Source organism: Neoarius graeffei, chromosome 23 (assembly GCF_027579695.1).
Source record: "Neoarius graeffei isolate fNeoGra1 chromosome 23, fNeoGra1.pri, whole genome shotgun sequence".
Taxonomy (NCBI): domain Eukaryota; kingdom Metazoa; phylum Chordata; class Actinopteri; order Siluriformes; family Ariidae; genus Neoarius; species Neoarius graeffei.
The window spans coordinates 23,022,837-23,043,143 of NC_083591.1; the positions used below are offsets into that span (position 1 = coordinate 23,022,837).

Sequence of the window (20,307 nt, forward strand, 5' to 3'; positions counted from 1 at the left end):
TACACAGTTATACTTCGTGACTATATTGGACACTGTTGTAGAAGCAAATTATTTATAATCATGTTTTCTGTTATCACCCAAATGAGCATGGGTTCCCTTTTGAGTCTGGTTCCTCTCGAGGTTTCTTCCTCATGTCGTCTGAGGGAGTTTTTCCTTGCCACCGGCACCGCAGGCTTGCTCATTGGGGATAGATTAGGGATAAAATTAGCTCAAGTCTTTAATTTTCTGTAAAGCTGCTTTGCGACAATGTCTATTGTTAAAAGCGCTATACAAATAAACTTGACTTTCATATATTTCTTCTTCCTTCCTAGCCAATTTCTGTCTGATTGGCTCTGAATTCTCCTGGATGTTAAATGTAAAAGTGAAATCATCAACCTTATTATTGATTCAATTCCAAGCCGTATTTATAAACCCTGGTACAGAGCAGAATACAGGAAGGCCTGAGTGGGTGTGTTTTGTAATGGATGTGTCAATCAACGCAGATGTTTTGGTTTTATTGGTTCTTTTATTATCTACCACCATTATTACACAGGAATGTCAAAAAATTGCATATTGCTGGTGTTTCTTAAAATTCTGGGAATCAAAATAACATGACATGGCAAAAGTACTTTTGAATAACAATGAAATTTAAAAACAAAAAAAAGAACAAGAGGCAGCCTCCTGACACAAGCATTTTGTAACAAAAAGATCTAAAAATATACAACTTTTTCAGTATAAGACAAAACATTGCACATTAAATTCATACACATTTAAGAGCGGCACCAAGGATGTGTTTGCTGAGTGTGGCTGTACATACAGGGAGTGTGTGTGTGTGTGTGTGTGTGTGTGTGTGCTTGCAAAAAAGGCACAGTCTCTTTGGCTGGAGATTCTGCCTGCAGAGCTCCAGTGAAACGCTATTGGATAAAACCTTACGCTCTCCTACAGCGTCTCCAGAACACTTTTGGTAATCCTCACTACAGACCTACTGCTGAAATTCAAATGGAACTGATTACACCAAAGATATTCATATGGCAATGTGTCAGGATTTTTTAAAAATACATTTATCCTGCAGAGTGGTTGAGGCACTTTCAGGTGAATGACATTTTAATGATTTACACAACACTCATCAGAACACGCTCATTATTATCTTCCTTTATAGAGTATCCACTGAGTACTTCATAAGGCTTCAATGCTTTGGCTTTAACCTGGGAATGTTTTAATAAGAATCACCTCCAAACTCCGTCAGATCCCAATGTTCCCACTCTCCATGTCACAATGTGTCGCCACTCAGTTACATACAGCGTGTGTGTGTGTTTGTGTGTGTAATTCAGAGCTGAAAGGTCACAGGAGGTCAGTCTTCACCATTTGCTACACGGTGTGCCATGGCTACTGATGGATGGACAGGTGCTGAAACGCTTCTGTACAATCATGCTGATGTAGGCTTTCATCAGTTTAGCAATGTCCATCACCTAAACACAAAAATGCACAAAAGACTAAAAATTAGACATTATTAAATAATTAGTTGAAATGTGAGCCTTCTTTTCACTCCCTTACAAATCAATACACAAACGTGTATGACATGGAAACATCTGGACTCGGAGCAGGGTTGTAGTCGAGTCACTAAACCTTGAGTCCGAGTCCAGTCTCGAGTCCCCAGTGTTCAAGTCCGAGTCAAGTCCAAGTCATTAACAAAAATTCCGGGTCGAGTCCAAGAACAAGACTCCAACCGCACCATTTGACGGTGGCTGTTTTAGCGCCATTAACATTAGTTTGTTCCTGAACATGACATATGAACAGGTGACTGTGCATTCTCTTTGTCAGGGGGAGTGAAGTATTCTGTCAGAGATGGTTGGGAGATGGATGTGCAGAAGGTGTGTTTTTTAATATAAGTGAAGACAGATAAACAATCCAGAATGGCAGGCAAAATCGTAAAACGGTGAAACAGGCAATAGGTCGAACGACACACAAACAGGCTATCGTAGACTTGGCAGAATCAAAGACGAGAAAAAGGAAATCAGGGATCAGGAAACCAAACAAGGAAATAAGGCTCGGTAATGTGTCAGCAACGCAACTCAATACTTCGCAAAGTAAGTGCGTTTTCACAGTTTTTATACAGGCGCTCTGATTGCGCTTTAATCCTGTGCAGGTGCGAGAGGTTTACGGCACGAGAGTCCGCTTGGCACGCACGCTGTCCGGAGCGCGCCCAAGAGTCTGTCTGATGCATGCGCCAAGATGCACAGGTGTGACACTCTTGTACGAAATTAGTACAAAAATTAATACAGATATAAATATCTTATGCCAAATTATTATGGTATGTTACAAAAAATAAAGAAAAAAATCCAAATCCTCGTCTCCACTTTACGAGTCTGAATGCAGTTAATGCATGCGCCCAAGTCATCAGTGCGCAAAGTCCAGGTCGAGTCACAAGTCCTTAAAATTAGGGCACAAGTTGGAGTTGAGTACTACAAGCCTGACTCAGAGCCACATACAGTTTTATCCAATTATTATTAGCCTTAGAATATTTGGAGTGTCCACCCTACAAGTCCCTGTGTACTGTGTAAAAGTCTTATTTACATGCTGTAAAAAGAAATGCTGTAGAGCAAAGATGCCTTTGAAAATAATGAAATAAATGAAAAAAAAAAGCCCTATAAACAGCAGTAAACAGTAATAAATGAAATAAAGTCAATATTTGGTTTGAAAAATAAAGAAAAAATCTTATTTGAAAAAATAGTAGTGTCAGGTACAATTAGTGCAGTTTTATAAGGAAATGAGCTGTAGGTTTTACTGAGCATCTTGCAGAACCAGCCACAGTTCTTCTGGGCACTTTAACTGTCACACTTGCTTCTTAATTTTTGCAGCAAAAGCCAGGAGCCTTCATTATGATTTTTGCCTGATGTAATATACAGTTTTCTTTATTGATATACAAACATTTTTCTGTAACATTTAATTTTGTGTTGGAAAATTAATGTTTGGGAATCTAAAATGATAGACGTCATAAAATAAAAATCAATAACAAAGTTTGTACTAAAAAATAAGGTGCCTAAGATTTTGCACAGTACTGTACATCCGCCATATCAGTTACAGCCAGAACTTCTGTCAGATTCTGTTATGGAAAATTAATCAACATCTTACCAATCAGGTTTGAGAATTCATCAGTGGTATAACAGGTAGTTATTTGTTACGCTATTGTTCTTCTTAAGTTTACGTTTTCTTTATTTATTAGTGTGCTTGCTCAAGCACACAGCAGCCGAAGGCAAGCACACTGTCGTTCTACTTAAGTTTACTTATTCTGCCTTATTCCGACACGTTTTTTGGATCCACTACTCTTCCTAGGGCGTTCGAGATAGACGCCGTTCCAACTCTGAGACGTCTGGCTTGAAGTGGTGTAGTGTGCTTGTATACAGCTTTTGGATCAACGCGCCCATTCTCTTGTTCTTGTCGTTTTTCTTTTGGTTTTTTCCCATAGAGACTGAATAGGGCTCATGAATCGAATCGTCCTACTCGGACACGCTCCATTGCAGATGCACCAAACGTCATGTGATACTTCAGGCCAACTCCCCTGACACATGCATGCAATCAGTTCTGACCCGCACTCATATTTTTCCTTTCTTTTTGCTCATCCCTTTTTCCTCCATAGGCTTGCATTGATTTTTGGCCCCATTGAAAATGAATGGTGTTTCAGGAGAAAAACTTTCACTCTCCATCAATTTTTTTAACCAAGTGACCAAACTTCAAGAAACTTCACTTGATGCCTCAGGCCAAGTCCCCGCACAGATCCATCCCCTCATCTGAGACCCTCACTCGTCTTTTCCTTGGTTTTCACGCATCTCTTTTTACCTCCCTAGGCTTCCATTGATTTTTGGCCCCATTCAAATGAATGGAGTTTTGCTCAGTAACACCTCACCACACATCCACCAAACTTCATATGGCACCTCAGGCCAAATCACCCATCACACACATGATATCGGTTCTGACCCACACTCGTCTTTGTCTTGCCTTTCATCCGTCCATTTTTTCTCCATTTTGCCGCTAATCAATGGAAGCTTGACTGAGTCATTCCTCCTTCCCCCATAGGTGATGATGCATTTGGCAAGGATCTGCTCATCTGAGACTTTGACAGCAAATCAACTTCAACTCAATGGCCACTTTATTAGGAATACTTACACGCACACATGATAGCAATTAGCATATAAGCATTCACGTGTTACCATGCTAGCTGTTAGCATGTTACCCATTATGAAATCATGCCTGCTGTTAGCTTGCGAGTTGTTAGCATGTTCACCATTAGCATGTTATCATGAGAGCTGTTAACATGTTAGGATTAGCATGGTAGCATGCAGAGTTCGCATGTTTGCTGTTAGCGAGATCGCCTGAGCATGTTAGCATGCTAACTGTTAGCATGTTAGCTGTTAGCATGTCACCCTCAGCGTGTTAGCATGCTAAAAGTTAACATACTAGCCATTAGCATGTTAGCTATTAGCATGATAGCTGTCAGCATATTAGCCTTAGTGTTAGAATTTTAACAAATAGCATGTTAGAATGCTAGCTGTTAGCATGTTATCTATTAGCATGTTATCTATTAGCATGTTAACATGCTAGCTTTTAGCATGTTAGTATGCTGTTAGCCTGTTAGTATGCTAACTGTTAGCATGTTAGTATGCTAACTGTTAGCATGCTAGTTGTTAGCATGCTGGCATTAGCATGTTGGCATGCTAGCTTTTAGCATGCTCGAATGATAGCTGTTCTGCTACAGCTTAGCAAGCACACTTTGCATTTTCTCTGCGGAAATGCAGTCTATTATTTATTTATTCCTGTCTACCCATTTTTTGGAGCCACTACTCCTCCTACAGCTTTTGAGATACCAACACTGTTCCAACTCAGAAATGTCTGTCCTGAAGCAGTGTAGTGTGCTTGTATACAGCTTTTTGATCGACACACCCATTCTCTCGTTCTTGTCATTTTTCTGTTGTTTTTTTCCCCCACAGAGAATGAATAGGGCTCACGAATTGAATCGTCCTCCTCAGACATGCTTCATCGCAGATGCACCAAACCTCATGTGATATAAGGCAGAATAAGTAAACTTAAGAAGAACAATAGTGTGCTTGCCTTCGGCTGCTGTGTGCTTGAGCAAGCACACGAATTACAGCCGGAAATACTGTCAGATCTACTGTTGTCAAAACATCATCTAACCAATCAGATTCAAGAATTCAACAGTCGGGAAATGTTCAATAGTTACTCACAAATTTCTACATTTTACATGAGCTTTTTGTTGTGGCTACTGCCTCATATAGATGCACTAGCCACTGTGTCATCGCGCCATAAGAATGTAAGGCTACGTTTACATTACGTCGAATCAGCGGATCATCAGATTAACGTTCTTAAAATGATTCGCGTTTACACTAAAACCGTTAGCCGTGCACACAGCAACACCAATACGCGGATACGCTCGGCTCCGCAGGCATCCTGCGCTCCAAATCACTCCACCCTGAACAGCGAGTGCCCTCTGGAGGGTGCGCACTCCGGCCCTGCGCAGCTCACAGAGTGCGCGAGTGAAGTGAACAAGCCACGATTCGGGACTGAGCCGCTGTGTGTGTGATCCCAGCGCATATCACTTATTACTTGCAAGTGGAAGGATGGCAAGCCTAAAGACAATCATAACTACACAGTGGGCAGTATTTGCATCAGTATTTGCAGTATTTTCATACTTTTATACTCTTTAATGAAAGGTGATACAAGGCGGAAGTCCGCGCCGTTTTTCAGCAGTCGCGTCACATGACCAACGCCAGCGAATCAGGAAGGTGGATGTCACAGTGATGTTGTCCAATGAGACGCCAGCTAGAGCTCAGCACAGCGTATTCGCGTATTCTGAATGTTTACACAGCACCGGAGCTGATACGATCTAGATTGAATACGTGGACGCTGGCGGATTCCCGTTTCCCCGCTTTTCCAGGGGGGTTAATGTAAACGGACAGTGCATCCGCGAAGAAAACGAGACAAATACGGTCTAGTGTAAACGTAGCCTAAGAGTGTAACAATCACGCACTGCACATGTGCATATGCATAAGGATTACAATAGCGCATGCGCATAAGCATTACAATCACCAGAACGGCGAATCGTGATCTCACGATATGAACAGTTGATCTCGCGTTATCATCGTGTTGTAAGAATGTAAGAATGAGTAACAATAGCAAAATGCGTATGCGCATAAGTATTACAATCACCAGAACGCCGAATTGAGATCTCGTGATATGAACAGTTGATGTCGTGTTATCAAAGGTAAGAATGAGTGTAACAATAGCAAAATTTCATAACCAATTTTAGCACTTATCCTGATCAAGTTCGATTACCTGTTCTATTTCTTGATAAACTTCGGAACTAATCAGAACTAGGAACGAAATAAGAAAAACTTCGTTATCACTTCGTAGTATCGGAAGATAATCGGCAGATAAAAAGACAAACAAAATTCACCTCGTGGTTCACCAAGGCTACTGATTCAATATCAAGTAAGTGGTGTTTATTTTAAGAAAATGTACCTTTTGATTATCACAGCTTTTGTTTGGTCCTTCTGAAAGGTCAAATGAAGGTTTTGTAAGTTGGGGGGGGGGGGGGGGGGGGGTTGGAGCTTTTTGGCAGATATTTAGGCTAAGACAATTCATGAACAAGTGCTTTCTTACTATTCTGAAAATAGATCTAGTTCACAGCACTGTATTTTGAACAAAGCCCTGATGCTCACAGCTTGGTGATGCTTGCAAGAGATGAGGCTAGTATAATTGATAACATGTATATATGCTATATTTACCGTATGGACACTGTATCAGAAAACAATTTTATTTAGAAGCAGTAGCCACATGTACCCATAGGGTACCTATTTTTTTTTTTACATGTACCCACATGTGCTGTGTGTTACTCTAAAAAGGTGAAGGAATAAACACAAAAACACATGAACTCTTCATGCTCAAGAATTCTTCCTCAAATATATTAAACAGACACTGAGGTAAGTGACCAATACTGATTGCTAGAAATATGTCATTAGCTATATTTATCTAGCCAATCTGTATTGTTTTGTGACATCTAGCTATTAGCATTTTTAGCATATTACAATCAACTAGCAAACCTTTGAAAGGTTAGACAGACTGACAGCTGTATTTGTTCCTTGGTAAAAGGCAGTTCATTTAATAGTAGGAATGCATTTTCATTTGAAATTATCAAAGAAGCATGTTATTGGCCAAGTTATATATGAGGAAAGTTTTGTTACCTGGCTAGTTTGGAAGAACAGCTCTCTTCCCTCCACACTCATCTTGTAAATGTTGGACTGTGGAGCGCCAAAGGACAGAATGGCCTCATAGGAGAAAACCTCCAGCGGCCAAGCCTCTCCCTGCTTATACACACACACACCCTTACGACTCACTCCCAGCCACAGCTCGGCAGGATACACACCATCCATACACTGAGAGAGACAGAGAGAGAGAGAGGGGGCAATACAAGACAAAATGTCTATTACATGTAAAGAAGTGGCTGCATTTTCTGAATATATATAAATATGTACATACAGTATATGATGCATCTTAGATATAAAAAGCTGTTTGCTTCTAAATAGCTTCTTTTCACTCACAATTTTTTTTCAGCAATGCTTGTCATATTAATGAGAAATCCAGTGTACAAGTTGTGGAGACAACAAACAATACTCAAACAAAGTCAATGCTTCAGAATGCAAAGCAGCTATAAGATACAATTACGCTGAGTTACAGCAGAGGCTCGGCTCTTTGTTTCTTAGTTTGTGATGCACAAGATGACAAGCACAATGTCCTTGGCAGTATTAGCACGAAAGTTGTAACTTTGGAAGCAGATGTATTTGAGCAGAGTGTAAAGATGAGGAGGTGAGAGAGCTGGACAGATAAACGAAAGTACTAAAGTGCTGCTGCATCACTTTCTTTAGGCACAGATGAAGCGGAGGCTAAAATGTCAGAATCCATTAACCAAAGTGAAAATAGAAAAAAAAAATCAATGCAGAATTTCATTACAAAATAACAGATGTTTTGTAGAAATAAAACACGCTAAAAATAAAATTTACATAATATACAAGTTGTGCAGGATAGAGCTTTCTTTAAGTGCGTGCATCTTCATTTACCTCTACGCTGAAGAGTGTAGACCCATAACCTTGCCACTCTCTGACCACATTCATGTATTTGATCATGGCATTATTCTGGCTTATTCCCTGCAGCTTCCTCCATTTCTCCACCAAACAGCTCCTTAATTCCGCCTTCTCATCCTGAAACCACGCCTCCATTGCAGCAGAATTCTCTCCCTGTTTCCGCCCAAGAGACCCTCGGAAGCTCCGCCTCAGCGTGCCCTCCAGGAAGCTGCCCCGCTTCTTTTCTGTACCACTGCTGCTGGAGGTGAAGCGCTGAATACGGGCACGCAGACGTGCCACAGGGAACACCTGCTCCAGGTCTGGCAATGCTTTCTGGGTAGTGTAGTCACCAAATAGATGCTGCAGCCTAAGAGCTGCCAGGAACTGTAGAGTTTCCTCAGGAGCAGGATACTGTCCACTAATCACTGCTTCATGAGCCTGACAAAAAGAAAAGAAAACCCTTGAAATGATTATGTGGGGCAAAAGAGTGTAATTAAAGGGTTTAACCCTCTGAGGTCGAGAGCTTCTTCGGCAAAGCTCGGCAGGTTTAGAATGAGTAGGTCATGTTTTCAGATAAATATTCGCGAGTTTTTCATCATACAAGCATGATAAACATATTGACAGAAACTTTATACTTTCCAATGTGCCCACTGCCAAATAATATCTCATCTCATTATCTCTAGCCGCTTTATCCTGTTCTACAGGGTCACAGGCAAGCTGGAGCCTATCCCAGATGACTACGGGCAAAAGGCGGGGTACACCCTGGACAAGTCACCAGGTCATCACAGGACTGACACATAGACACAGACAACCATTCACACTCACACCTACGGTCAATTTAGAGTCACCAGTTAACCTAACCTGCATGTCTTTGGACTGTGGGGGAAACCGGCGCACCTGGAGGAAACCCATGGGGAGAACATGCAAACTCCGCACAGAAAGGCCCTCGCCGGCCACGGGGCTCGAACCCAGACCTTCTTGCTGTGAGGCAACAGCGCTAACCACTACACCACCGTGCCACCGCCAAATAATATTATAGATTTAAATTACCTAAATTACATGAAACATAAAACTTGTCACCTTCCTCAGTCACACCGGAGTCGGAGTGCTGAGCGCTCACTTACACATTCATAAAAGACTATTTACATGGTAACGGCATGATAATCACTTTCTTTCGGTTTCGATTGGTTTTGCTTTCGCAGTGGGAACGCACACCATAAACAGGACATAGGTCAGACATGGTTTAAGCTATTTGGAGGTAAATTTTGTTGTGAAATGGCACGTGGATTTTATGCGCTTCAGATGATTCAGGACAGCGATTCAATTCATGATTCATTTCATAATTCAGGACAGCGATTCAATTTCAGGACAGCAAATCAATTCATTATTCAACTCATGATTCAGGACAGCGATTCAATCCAATCTTGAAAACTGCGACACTGATGATGAGCGGTGCCTCTTTTTTCTTTTTTTTTACTTTGACTCGATCCAGCCAAAGATCAACTAGAGTAAGTGTAAATATCTCTCCTATTTATTATGAGCAGATTGGTTGATATGCGTGCGCTGTAGTGCATACACAGGAAAAATGACTGAGCAATTTTTTCCAGTTAAAAGTATTTTCCTCAAAAGTAGTTAATTTTGCTCGATTTTGAGTGCAGAGAGTAAAATTTGGAGTGGGAGCAAAATTACAGAGTAACTGTGTAATAGAGTAGGTTGTGGCTCTGAACTGAGTAAAATAGTACAAGAGTTAATTTCAAGACACACTGAATAGAGTCAAATACCAAAATAAAGTCAAATAACAGATAAATGAAGCTGTTGTAAAAAGCAGTTTTAGGACTGTGTTGGAATGTGTGAAAAAACATTACCTTACCCATTGTTACTTGACCTGATGGGATTAAGGCCAAGTTTACATTAGACCGTATCAGCGGATCATCAGATTAACGTTTTTAAAACGATTAGTGTGCACACAGCAACACCAATACACAATTTGCGTGCACACAGCAACACCAATACACGGATACGCTCGGCTCCGCAGGCATCCTGCGCTCCAAATCACTCTGCCCTGAACAGCGAGTGCCCTCTGGAGGGTGCGCACTCCGGCCCTGCGCAGCTCACAGAGCGCGCGAGTGAAGTGCACAAGCAATGATTCGGGACTGAGCCACTGTGTGTGTGATCCCAGCGCATATCACTTACCACTTGCAAGTGGAAGGATGGCAAGCCTAAAGACAATCATAACTACACAATGGGCAGTATTTGCATCAGTATTTGCAGTATTTTCATACTTTTATACTCTTTAATGAAAGGTGATACAAGGCGGAAGTCCGCGCCGTTTTTCAGCAGTCGCGTCACATGACCAACGCCAGCGAATCAGGAAGGTGGATGTCACAGTGATGTTGTCCAATGACGACGCCAGCTAGAGCTCAGCACAGCATATCCGCGTATTCTCAATGTTTACACAGCACCGGACCAGACACGATCTAGATTGAATACGTGGACCCTGGCGGATTCCCGTTTCCCGGCGTTTCCAGGCGGTTTAATGTAAACGGACAGTGCATCCGCGAAGAAAACGAGACAGATACGGTCTAATGTAAACTTGGCCTAAGAGTTGGCAGTGAGAGGGGTTTTCATTCTTCTCATTGAATGGAATGGAAATTTTTATCCTTCTCACTGAATACCCCTCCCACTGCCAACTCTTTATCCCAAAAAAGTATGACAATTTTTTTGATGGTCAGTTAATTGTCCAAATCAGTGGAGCAGATTTAAGTTTTTGTGCTTGATACATTCCTAACACTGAACAGAATCACCTCAGTTGACCAAAACAGTTCGACACAATGGGTAAGGTCATGTTTTTTCACACATCTTCATTTATCTGGTATTTAAAAAAAAAAAAAATGCAATCATGACATACAGTGCTCAGCGTAAATGAGTACACCCCCTTTGAAACGTAACATTTTAAACAATATCTCAATGAACACAAACAATTTCCAAAATGTTGACAAGACAAAGTTTAATATAACATCTGTTTAACTTATAACGGGAAAAACTAAGGTTAATAATATAACTTAGATTACACATTTTTTCAGTTTTACTCAAATTAGGGTGGTGCAAAAATGAGTACAACCCACAACAAAAACTACTACATCTAGTACTTTGTATGGCCTCCATGATTTTTAATGACAACACCAAGTCTTCTAGGCATGGAATGAACAAGTTGGTGACATTTTGCAACATCAATCTTTTTCCATTCTTCAACAACGACCCCTTTTAGTGACTGGATGCTGGATGGAGAATGATGCTCAACTTGTCTCTTCAGAATTCCCCATAGGTGTTCAATTGGGTTCAGATCAGGAGACATACTTGGCCACTGAATCACTTTCACCCTGTTCTTCGTCAGAAATCCAACAGTGGCCTTAGATGTGTGTTTAGGATCATTGCCATGTTGTAAAAGTGCACGACGACCAAGGGCATGGAGTGATGGTAGCATCTTCTCTTTCAGTATAGAGCAATACATCTGTGAATTCATGATGCCATCAATGAAATGCAGCTCCCCGACACCAGCAGCACTCATGCAGCCCCACATAAGGACACTGCCACCACCATGTTTTTTGTGCCTGGGCTTTAGGAGAGGCTTCTTTCGTGGACGGCATCCATGCATGCCATTCCTCTGCAGTGGAATTGTGGTATTGTGTCATGGGAAATAGTCACCCCAGTTTGGCTTTCTACTTCTTTAGATAACTACAGTGAACTTGCATGCCGATTTTCTTCAACCCTTCTCATCAGAAGATGCTCCTGTCGAGGTGTTCACTTCCATGGACGACCTGGACGTCTCTGTGAGATGGTTGCAGTTCCAGCTTTCTTAAATTTTTGTCCCACTTTTGCTACAGTATTCTGACTGATAAGTAAAGCTTTGCTGATCCTCTTGTAGCCTTCACCTTTGTGGTGGAAAGAAATTATTTTTTTGGGGGAATTCTGAAGAGACAAGTTGAGCATCACTCTCCATCCAGCATCCAGTCACTAAGAGAGGTCATTGTTGAAGAATGGAAAAAGATTGACGTTGCAAAATGTCGCCAACTTGTTCATTCCATGCCTAGAAGACTTGGTGCTGTCATTAAAAATCATGGAGGCCATACAAAGTACTAGATGTAGTAGTTTTTGTTGTGGGGTGTACTCATTTTTGCACCACCCTAATTTGAGTAAAACTGAAAAATGTGTAATCTAAGTTATATTATTAACCTTAGTTTTTCCCGTTATAAGTTAAACAGATGTTATATTAAACTTTGTCTTGTCAACATTTTGGAAATTGTTTGTGTTCATTGAGATATTGTTTAAAATGTTACTTTTCAAAGGGGGTATACTCATTTACGCTGAGCACTGTACATACTACACAGATATTATTGCAGCTGAACTTGTGGTGAATACAAAAAAAAGTCATATGACTGAAAATACTGCTTAGATTTGTTGAAATTGACAACAAAATCAGATCATGCCAAAATCATTAGAGTGCTAGAAAATCCCCTCAGACCCTAGAGGGTTAAAATAAATAAAACACAGTGAAAAGATTATTGCATTCACTTCTTTGCAAGTCAGGTGCAGAGATCAGTTGTAATATACAGTGTATACATACAGCAGCCTTCCTGCGAGTGAAGTTATATAACCCTGATCTCAGTGTCTCAGGTGCATGTTTAGTGAAAAAACAAACCTGTTCAAACATGAACGCAAACTCCACGCTGTCCATAGCAATCTTCTCCGTATCCGTAAAGCAGTACAGCTTGAAATAAAACCTCCAACCTCCAGCCTGATTGTCTTCAGCACCTGCCAGTCTGGGAGAGAATTAAACAAAGTGTGATGGAGTTGACTGATTCCTCAAACTGACTGGAAATGACAATAACATCCATTACATACCAAACTGTACATAAAACACCCTTCTGTATATATTTTAATGTAAAAAATATATATATTAGTGCTGTCAAGCGATTAAAATATTTAATCGCGATTAATGTCGCGACTGTCATAGTTAACTCGCGATTAATCGCAATTTAATCGCACATTTTTGTTACATGAAAAAACATTGTAATTCTCTTATCAGCATAAAAAAGTGAATGGGCTTGCTCACCGTTTGAACTACAGGGGTACTCGGGGGATCCGAGATCCCCTGAAACAGACATGAGATCCCTTGAAAACATGATTTGGGAAATGTTGGGGGGTCTCTAAAATATTGGCAAAATGATGTTTATTGACATAGCAATCGTGTGTAACGGGAAGCATTTGCATATCCGAAGTGAGCGCGCGATGGAGATCTGCGCTCTGAGACAAGTGCAAGCACCCCCCAAGGGAAAAAAGGGACCCCCCGAAAATATCGGCATAGTTCGAACACTGGTTGTACCAATGTTTTTTTTTTTTTATTGCAGAGCATAACACATCTTGTCACAGCCACTGCAAAGTCGGGCTGGAGCCGCCGATGGGAAAACGAAACCTAAGCCGAGCACCGTGGCTCTTCGGGGGAGGGCAGAGGACTCTGGCTTTGCGGGGCGTGGCATTACAGTCTAGCTGCTATCGGTTTTCTAAGCAAAGTCTCTGTTCCAAGTTCCTGGCAGTTTCAAAAGCTTATGAAAAACCTACATCATGTCACAGAGCGTTAATCTCGCGATAAAAAAATTATCGCCGTTAAAATTGAGTCAAGTTAACGCGTTAATAACGCGACATTTTTGACAGCACTAATATATATATAAAACATATTTGTAATGCCTGGTTCCAGGGATCACCATTTATTTGTGAAGCATCACCAGGGTGTTTTTTTTTTTTAAATACAGTGTTGGAAATAATAACTCTTCTTTATCAGGGGTTTGACTGAAAGTTATTCACCTCAGGTTTCTTTTGCAGGCATTACTGCTGTGACACGTTTTACTAAATTCATTCTAGTTGCAGCTTTGGACCCTGTGTTTACTTTATTATCTTATTGTCATGTTAAATGTTCTTGTTTTTGACTTGTGATTGGAGTATCTATGCCCTCCTGCCCCTCTGTGTACTCATCCCCACTGTCTCCCCTACCCCTCCCTGCATGCTTCTTATTCCCACTGCACTTTATTTACATCCTGTCAGCACTGTGTATGTCATACATGTACTGTATCTTGCAGAGGTGGACAAAGTACCCAACTTCATTACTTAAGTCAAAGTACAGATCCCACTGGTCAAATGTTACTCCAATACAAGTGAAAGTTGTAGAGTCAAATTTTTTTACTTAAAGTACTGCAGTACTTGCTTTTCAAAATACTTAAGTATTAAAAGTACATTTTCTGTCAACGCATGGCTGTATTTTTGTCACAACGCTTACAAAATGTAATGCTGTTACCAAAGACAAAAATGTGAATTCACAAAATGAACGCATGCTGTGCATCATGGTGGTTTAACGCTAAGCTAGCTAGTCAGTGAAACTCCACCTGACATGCTAGCAAACTCTTTTCAAACTCAAAATCATATTGGGTAGCTAAAGTTACTACAAAAGAAAGATTTCTACGTTCTGTTTATTTGGCAAGATTATGCTAAAACATATTTCTGAAAGCACTTCAGATAAGTTAACGTTATTCATGTTAGCGTAACTCTGTTTTTACATGCTAACTAACAGTGTTCAAGTTAACTAGCTATGTGTAAACATTAGCCGTGGACAAGGCTACGGCAACTTGGTGGGCAAATCCATAGAAAGTCATTTGACTAATCAGACTGCATAGCTATTGCAACATTATCGCTAGCTCTAAAAGCACAGACAAATTCACTGCAAGCTTTCTCTTGGAATAAAATATTTATATACCTCAATGTGCTTCTGCAGGTTGGACAGCAAGTTTTTGTAGGCCGTGATGTGGTTCCTTTTCGACAAACAAAGCAAACGTTTAAAACGAAACGCATCTTTAATCCTTTCAGAAAACTGAAACATGGGTTCTAGGTATGGCCATGAGTGCGTGCATTCCCCAGAAGAACCACCTCCTTCCATTCTGCCATCAACTGATCGAGTTCAAATAATACTGCTGAGAAATAATTGAACTTGATTTTATACAGTCTATGGATGTGACCTGACCCTAGTGATTACTGATCGGCTGTCTCAGTGTCACCTGCGAAAAAACCAATCATGTTTTAGAAAAGAAAAGAAAAAACATCCACCTTCAAAGCCGCTTCATAGTAACAAGGACCTTAACAGAAATGTAGTGGAGTGAAAAGTACAATATTTGCCTTTCAAATGTAGTGAAGTTAAATTCATAAGTTTCCCAAAAAAAATAATACTCAAGTAAAGTACAGATACTCAAAAAGTGTACTTAAGTACAGTACTCAAGTAAATGTACTTCGTTACTGTCCACCTCTGGTATCTTGCACTTGGGTCCAGAAGAAACATTATTTCAGCTCACTGTGTACTGCACACTGTTTATGGCTCTGATGACTTGAATTGCTTTAATCCAAACATCAGTTACTCCAAAACAAGTAAAACTAGAAATAAAGTCAAACTGTATCTAATGACAAATTTGTTTTTTGGAAAATTTGGATTTTTCTTACAGATAAAGGAGTCTCTGGCTGCAAATAATTATAGATTATTTAAACAATTAAAGCAATTATTTTTTTTTAATGCTCTGCCCTAACACACAACTGAGACACATGAAGCCAAATCATCGTATCTTTTCAAACGGCTGCTCGTGCTACGTCACAGGGCAGCGTAACACACTCAGAAGAAAGTGATATCTGCCCTCTTCTACATACATGAGCTCACAGATGCCTTTGTTTGCCTGGCATCGTTGTGACTGACAGCTGAAAGATTAATGCTCTCCCTCCCATCCAGAGATCATGACCAATCACACACTCTTCTGGCATCGTCAGAATTTGATTTCGTATGGCAAACCCTTTTCTGCTGACACACTTATGGCCCTTTTCCACTACCCTTTTTCAGCTCACTTCAGCTCGCTTCAGCTCACTTCAGCCCGACACGGCTCGCGTTTCGACTACCAAAAACCAGCACGACTCAGCTCGTTTCAGCCCTGCTTAGCCCCTAAAACTCGCACCGTTTTGGAGTGGGGCTGAAGCGAGCCAAGCCGTGCCGAGTGAGGCTGGGGGCGTGAGCAGACACTCCCCTGTGCACTGATTGGTGAGGAGGAGTGTCCTCACATGCCCACACATGCCTCGCGAGCGCGCTGGGATCTGTAAACACCGCAAACCCGGAAGAAGAAGAATTACGAATTACGAGAATTTCTGAAGCCTTATGCGCCTCGCCTCATCTATACGCTCTTGCCAGTATCTGTTGGCGTTGTCGGTGACAACAAGCCACAGCACCAAGACCAGCAACACTAACGACTCCATGTCCTCCATGTTTATTGTTTACTATCCGGGTCGTGAGACTACCGCTTAAAAGCTCACTGAATCAGTGACATACAGAGCATCGTGGACGAGTTCGCGGAGCGCAAGGCTCGTCGTATGCCCTTCAAATAATGTGCGCAGTAGGCTATTGATGTTTTATTATGAGCCATGTACAGTATGTCGCCTAATGTTTTTTTGTTTCTGAGTTACATGTTCGTTTGAAGGACTTAATGTACAAAATAACATAGTTGCACCCCGTAGTGTTGAAATTGGTAAACACAGTGCATTCAGTGAGGTTTGCACCGCCCTCCTTTTATTTCTGACTCTTCCTGTCACCACTCTGAGCGCTCATTCGTATGCCCTTCAAATAATGTGCGCAGTATAGGCTATTGATGTTTTATTATGAGCCATGTACAGTATCCTAATGTTTTTTGTTTCTGAGTTACATGTTCGTTTGAAGGACTTGATGTACTAAATAACATAGTTGCACCCGGTAGTGTTGAAATTGGTAAACACCGCAGTTGCGGACATTTTGTAGCCTAAAATGATGTTATGATAAGCTTTAATAAAGGGCCCGGTCATTTGCCCCGCCCCCGGCCCGGCTCTGACTTGTTCCGCCACTGTCACTGATGTCACTGTTTGCGCTGCTTAACGACATCACCTGACGTCCACCCACTTTCGCTAACTCCACCCAATGTGTCCACCCACTTCCAGCCAGCACGGTTCAGCGCGGTTGTAGTCGAAATGCAACTCCAACAGCCCCGCTCAGCCCGACTCAGCTCGACTCGGCACGGCACGGCTCAGCCGCGTTTGTAGTGGAAAAGCGGCAATAGGAGCTTGAAGCAATTCTTTTTAAGAGTGAAACGAAGCAAAACTCACTTCTCAAACTTGGCAAGGACGTCGGCCACGATGGTGCGGCTCTCAATGGCTTTGTCTGTGTTGCCGTTGTGTTCAAAGAGAGCAAACTTATTCCTACTATCCTCCATACCCAGGCCCTTTAATAACTTATCAACCACCTAGAAACACACACACACACACACACACACACACACACACACACACACACACACACACACACACACACACACAGTATTGAAGCCAAAGCCACTGTGAAAAACTAATCTGTAAATAGTTCACATAACTAGTTCTACCTCTCCTGCTGTGGTGTGTGAGTTGATGGTAATTTTGCAGGATCCACCTCCATGGCAGTATACAGTTGATGTCATTTCCTGTCTGCTGAGAATGGCTCTGAGTTCTTCATGTGATGGTACACATTCCCGTCCACGCACATGCCTCAGTGCCTCCTGGGAAAATGCAGCGTATTGCTCCATCTCCGTGCCTGGGAATAACTCGCGTGTCCTAAATATTACAGTCAATGATTAAACAACACTGACTCCAAGCAAATGCACACAGAAGCGCATGCGCGCACACACACACACACACACACGCGTGCATGGTCACTGACCTTTTGATGTGGAATTTGAGGTATTTCAGGATGCTCCTGGACACAGGGCTGAATGTGCAGCACATGCAGGCTATGACTCTCCAGCCACTGATGTGGGCGGGGCCACCTGGCTCAGGGGGCCGGGTAGTTTGCTTAATGACTTGACAGTAGAGTTCATCTCGCAGGGGTCGGAGGTCATGGCCTGTTTGTAGAAGGCCTTGGATGATTGGGACAGGATCAGCCACGCCCTCAAGCTGCTGAAGCGTGCAAAAGAGCTTCAGCGCTTCAGCCTGCAAAGTGCTGTAGCTCCGCCCCCTTTCAGCTAAGAAACAGGAAAAGATCAAAGATTAGCCTGGTGGATGTCTCCAGAGGACTGGGACACTTGTGGGGTGTAAGACACTCACAGCTACGGTGGACGTCTCCGTAGGGCAGAGGAAGTAATGGTGCGTGTAGAGGATGGTGTGTGTAGCGCAGTATTGGGTTCCTCTTGTAAATCTGATCCACCACTTCTGAGTTTAGACAATTCTCCTGGAAAGTGCACAAAATGTTAAAACACACAAGTATGTTGTTGTTTTTTTCCTGTATATTTTTATATCTTTCTTTGCAAACATAGTAGTTGGTTATGGAAATGATTAACACATAAAATTAGCTATTTTTTATTTTAAAAAGAAGCACTTTAGAATTTTATATTACCAACAAAATGTTTTCTTCAGTAGGTGCTTTTATTCAAAAACATACTTGATTTTTGAGCTTATATACAACAATATAATTAGAACAACAACAACAACAACTTTATTCATCACATGCTTGTGAAATTCCTTTCTGCATTTAACCCACCTGAAGCAGTGAACGCACACATGCACACACACGTGAGCAATGAGCACACACACATACCCAGAGCAGTGAGCAGCCATGCTAACAGTACCTGGGGAGCAGTTGGGAGCTAGGTGCCTCGCTCAAGGGCACCTCAGCCCAAGGCCGTCCCATATTAACCTAACCTGCATGTCTTTGGACTGTGGGGGAAACTGGAGCACCTGGAGGAAACCCACGCAGACACGGGGAGAACATGCAAACTCCACACAGAAAGGCCCTCACCGGCCGCTGGGCTCAAACCCAGAACCTTCTTGCTGTGAGGCGACAGTGCTAAGGACTTACACCACTGTGCCACCCGTATGGTGGTGTAAGTGGTTAGCATGGTCGCCTCACAGCAAGAATGTTGATTTTTGGACGGATGAAATTATATATAATTTCATCCGTCGATCCATCCATTATCTCTAGCCGCTTATCCTGTGCAGGGTCACTGGCAAGCTGGAGCCTATCCCAGATGACTATGGATGAGAGGCAGGGTACACCCTGGACAAGTTGCCAGATCATCGCAGTGGTGACACATAGAGACAAACAACAATTCACACCTACGGTCAATTTAGAGCCACCAATTAGCCTAACCTGCATGTCTTTGCACTGCAAAAAATGATATCTTAGCAAGTGTCTTGAAAATAGTTGAAACAGCCTAACATTTCCTATTAGAAGAATACAAGACACCAATTCTGAGATTATTAAACCTAGTTCTAGATTGCAACCAACTTATTCTAAGATGTCTTATCAAGCAAAAATATCTGTCCATGCAGCAAGATAATTTCACTAGTATTAAGTAATTTTCTCCTCAAATTCAGTTTTCAAATTTTTGCAGTGTGGACTGTAGGGGAAACTGGAGCAAACCCACGCAGAACATGCAAACTCCATACAGAAAGGCCCTCGTTGGCCACTGGGCTCGAACCCAGAACCTTCTTGCTGTGAGGCGACAGTGCTAACCACTACACCACCGTGCCGCCCTATATATAATTTCATATTAATGCTAAAACACATCAGACACCATTTTATTGATTTTTGTTTGCCGACTTTCTTTCAGCGTTTTGTTTTTATGAAATAGGGATCTGTTGTAGGATTTGTGTGTAGGAATGACTCGAGAGTGCTTGCAAAGGTCTTTTCAGTTACCTGATAACAGACGCAAACGATGCTCTGTGATACAGAACAACACACTTATATGGTCTGAAATACACTGAATTGTCTCCATTCCTCTCCAATGTTGTCGACATTCAAGTCTATGGTACGCAGTATGAGAAGTCTGCATATCCCTGGTTTTGAAGTGAACAGGACTCTTACAGTGAATAATTACCTTAATGTCCTGGATGAGTTGCTGCGTGTGTGTGTCTATCTGTGGTTTGTTATCGATGACGTTCTGCACAGCATTGGCCCAGCGGCACACTTCACTTTGCAGCTTACTGTAGAGCCTATATGAGTGTTTACGGCCAAACACTGTCACACCCCAGTAACCTACACACACACACACACACACACACACTTGGATTACACATTAATTCAGAAAGCTTTACAATGATAAATTACTTTTCTGTAATGATG

The 20,307-nt window shown here is 41.8% G+C and overlaps 1 protein-coding gene across 1 annotated transcript in view; it reads right to left on the reverse strand.

Annotated features, from left to right (window-relative positions):
• Positions 1 to 485: 485 nt before the first annotated feature.
• Positions 486 to 20,307, reverse strand: part of myo10 (myosin X) — a 194,449-nt gene continuing 174,627 nt past the window's right edge. Inside the window, exons 33-41 of the mRNA XM_060905943.1 lie at positions 20,063 to 20,220; positions 18,291 to 18,414; positions 17,908 to 18,208; positions 17,594 to 17,801; positions 17,322 to 17,458; positions 12,811 to 12,931; positions 8,109 to 8,549; positions 7,236 to 7,427; positions 486 to 1,448 (exon numbers count right to left, since the gene is read on the reverse strand). Coding sequence (XP_060761926.1) covers positions 1,338 to 1,448; positions 7,236 to 7,427; positions 8,109 to 8,549; positions 12,811 to 12,931; positions 17,322 to 17,458; positions 17,594 to 17,801; positions 17,908 to 18,208; positions 18,291 to 18,414; positions 20,063 to 20,220 — 1,793 coding nt within the window. The 3' untranslated portion in view covers positions 486 to 1,337. The remainder of the gene's footprint in view (positions 1,449 to 7,235; positions 7,428 to 8,108; positions 8,550 to 12,810; positions 12,932 to 17,321; positions 17,459 to 17,593; positions 17,802 to 17,907; positions 18,209 to 18,290; positions 18,415 to 20,062; positions 20,221 to 20,307) is intronic.